At 38.5% G+C, this 3,130-nt stretch overlaps 2 protein-coding genes and 1 non-coding gene across 3 annotated transcripts; all 3 read right to left on the bottom strand.

Annotated features, from left to right (window-relative positions):
- Window positions 1-199: 199 nt before the first annotated feature.
- Window positions 200-880, bottom strand: LOC100641700 (ATPase asna1-like; the record flags this gene model as incomplete). Its single annotated transcript, XM_003391389.2, has 3 exons — window positions 746-880; window positions 344-491; window positions 200-274 (listed from the first exon to the last, which is right to left on the bottom strand). Coding segments are annotated over exons 1-3 (351 nt in total), but the record flags the coding sequence as incomplete, so codon positions are not given.
- Window positions 881-957: 77 nt separating this feature from the next.
- LOC100641573 (levodione reductase-like) lies at window positions 958-1,988 on the bottom strand. The gene has a single exon (XM_003391388.3). It carries the CDS (start codon window positions 1,947-1,949, stop codon window positions 978-980), a length of 972 nt encoding a protein of 323 aa, XP_003391436.1. The 5' UTR covers window positions 1,950-1,988; the 3' UTR covers window positions 958-977.
- Window positions 1,989-1,994: 6 nt separating this feature from the next.
- On the bottom strand, window positions 1,995-2,066 carry Trnag-ucc (transfer RNA glycine (anticodon UCC)). Its single transcript has one exon. It is a non-coding gene; the product is annotated as a tRNA-Gly (tRNA).
- Between the last annotated feature and the right edge of the window lie 1,064 nt (window positions 2,067-3,130).

Genomic DNA, 3,130 nt, shown 5'->3' with positions numbered 1-3,130 from the left:
TATAAAAATTATTTTTTTATCATACTAATAATGGTCAGTAGAAGAAAAATGTAATAAAATTTTCTTGTGAATAGTATAAAAGGTGATTTTCATGAAATATATTTTCCCAGGGAAATATACTGCCTATACGGTAGCTTCTGCACAAAGCCATGCAACAAAATAAATACAAAAATAATAATAATAATAATTATTATTATACTGATAATATTGGACCTTCAGCTTGACTTATTCCATCTTCAATCTCATTCTTATCCATCACTTCAGGATCAATTTCCTAAACAACAGCAACAAACAAACAAACAAACAACAAAGTAAACAACAAAGATAAACAAAAAATGCCAACCATTGCAAAGAGGTTCCGGTAGCCTTGAACTTGAGTTGGGAATTTCGAGAATTTTTGATCAAAAGCATCCGAGAGATTATGAGCAGGATCAGTCGATATTAGGAGGACACTCTCTCTTATTCTTGAAAGCAGTACTGCCAAACTACAACTAAAATAAGAACATTGCAAAAAAGCTTTAACATTTGGCCATAAAAATCAAGAAATGCTTGGCCAAATTTGTATTGGCCCATAATTACATAAAATCAAAAATTTGATTTGAAAAGTGTAATAAATCTACAAGTTTAAAAATATTTTTAGCCATTTCTATGCACTATAGCTACACCCAAAAACACTTAAATTCCCAGTAATTACTTTCACAAACTTTGAAATTTTGTACTAACAATAGCTAGACAATGTACTAACCTACAAGTCGTTTTCCCAACGCCTCCTTTGCCACCCACAAATATCCATTTCAATGAAGACTGTTCCAGTACATTAGAGAGAGTAGGCTCCAGCTCTTCTCCGACAAAGGACTCTGAACAGGTAGCCATTTTGAATGAGGGGAGTGGCTAAATTGCCCACGTGACAACACGTGGAATAATTGAATTCAATGATACACGTGACAAAACGTGTTTAATAACTTTCACTATAAAAACTATTGTAACCGTCCTCCTTCTATTGGTATCACAGATCCAGTTATGTATGAAGCAGACTCGCTGCAGAGAAATACAACCACCTCAGCAATCTCTGATAGCCTAGCAACACGTCCCAGTGGAGTTGCTGCCAGCATCCTGGCCTCTTGCTCTTTGATCTCTCTCTCGCTTGGTTCCTCCTCCGTCCCTTCTTGACGTTTCCTAAATAATGCCCGCAACCTCACTTGCCTGTCCCACATGTATCCCTCGACGAGACCGGGTGCTATGGCAACGACTCGGATGTTATGAGGTGCGAGGTCTTTGGCACCGGTTTTTGTTAGACCCACGACTCCGAACTTCGATGCGGCGTAGGCGGCCATGTTTCCGGGCCCGATCAGACCCGCCATGCTTGCAGTATTGACAATGACTCCTCCTCCTGGCCCTCCATTTTTATCGGACATCATCATCGCTCGCGAAACGTACTTCATTCCCAGAAACACTCCGTATAAATTAACTTGGATCGTCGTTTGAAACTCTTCATTCGACTGCTCGTGAAGTGGTACCATTTCTCCTTGTATGCCAGCGTTATTAAAGAAACAGTCGATACGCCCACACACACTCACGGCCTCTGAGACCATTCTCTGTACGTCTTGAGAATTACTTACATTTGCTCCTAAAACATGGACCTCTTTTGCACCCTCTAAAAGGAGCCCTTTTCTTGCTTCTCTCATCTTTCCACATAATCGTGGCAGGTCAACTAGTACTAGGGTTGCTCCTTCCTTTGCAAATGCGTGGGCTGTGGCTGCCCCTATGTTACCAGCTCCTCCTGTGATTAGCACTGTCTTGTTTGTAAATTTTAGTCTTTTTCCTGCTGTTTCTGATTTTGGTATGTTTTCTGCTTGTTTCTTGTAGCTTCTCCTCCTAGAAATGTATGCCATTGTTGCTAGAAGTCCCCCAGAAGCAAAAAATATAACTGCTTTCCTACCAGAAGACATGTTTTTTCACAAAAGGCCACCATAAAATGAACCAAAAAAATGCAATGCGTTGGCCGGGAATCGAACCCGGATCTATTGCTTGGAAGGCAACAATGCTGACCATTACACCACCAACGCTTTGCTGAGGTAGTTCAGAATAATTTTGTAATTTAATTCATAATTTTTTTTGCGAAGTGCCATAAAATTGACTTTTGCAGATTTTATTTTTATAAATTTACAATAGCTTGGATTAAATTCCTACAATTTTTCCAAATCTGCAAAATTAACAGAAACTTTTAGCTTTACAATATACTTACATAATATACTATAGTAAATGATCAAATTAATCAGCTCAAAAACATTAAAATTTTCACTAGTTTTTTATACCAGCTATCGATGCTAATTTATAAGAACCACTGCAAAGTTGCTCCTGACTTCCAGAATCATTATTAGCCCCTGCAGCCTCCTCCTCTTCCTCATGATCCCTCTCATCTTGATCCCCCTCCTCTAAGTTAACTTGAGCACATTCGAATACATACCATGGCCAGCAAGTAAAACAAAGGCAGAGGAGAACAAACACAAACACTTGAGCAGCTCTTTCATCATTCTTGTAGATAAATGCAATCGGCCTCAGACCAGTGAAAACTAATATCATTACAAGTAGACCACTAAAAATGACAAACAATATGAGATTGACAGCGATTTTAATTGACAAGTGGCAGTCCTTTAGCAGTATCAAGTAGAGCGTGGTAGTAGCATAAAAGACCATGGGTGGAACAATTTTTAGGAATCCACCAACAAGAGCAATAACAACAGCAGGCCTAATTTCAATATAGTAACACTTTATTACACTGTTATTATCTCTTATCTCTGAGCAGTTAGTCAGTGGTTGTGCACTATAGGCTGTATCTTTACCCACGAAACAATCATAATTATCATTGCAGTATGAAGTCTCATGAAGTACGAGATAGTTCATAGCAACAGAGAAGATAATGCCCCATACAATACAGTTGTAGACTACAAGAAAGAACAGGACTTTAAACGATAACTTAAAGGTACGGCCGCTAATAATAACGATTCTGCCATGTTCCTCATTTGACTGAATTTTAAGAGAATCGTTTTCAAACAGATAGTGACTGCATCTCTCCGTAATTTGCAATACACCTTTAAGTAGAAGCTTTAACATATCAGACCAACTGCAT

Source organism: Amphimedon queenslandica, unplaced genomic scaffold, assembly GCF_000090795.2.
Source record: "Amphimedon queenslandica unplaced genomic scaffold, v1.1 AMPQUscaffold_9461_Cont18504, whole genome shotgun sequence".
NCBI lineage: Eukaryota > Metazoa > Porifera > Demospongiae > Haplosclerida > Niphatidae > Amphimedon > Amphimedon queenslandica.
Note: the sequence above shows the minus strand (reverse complement) of the source record. Positions and strands in the feature narration are given on the sequence as shown.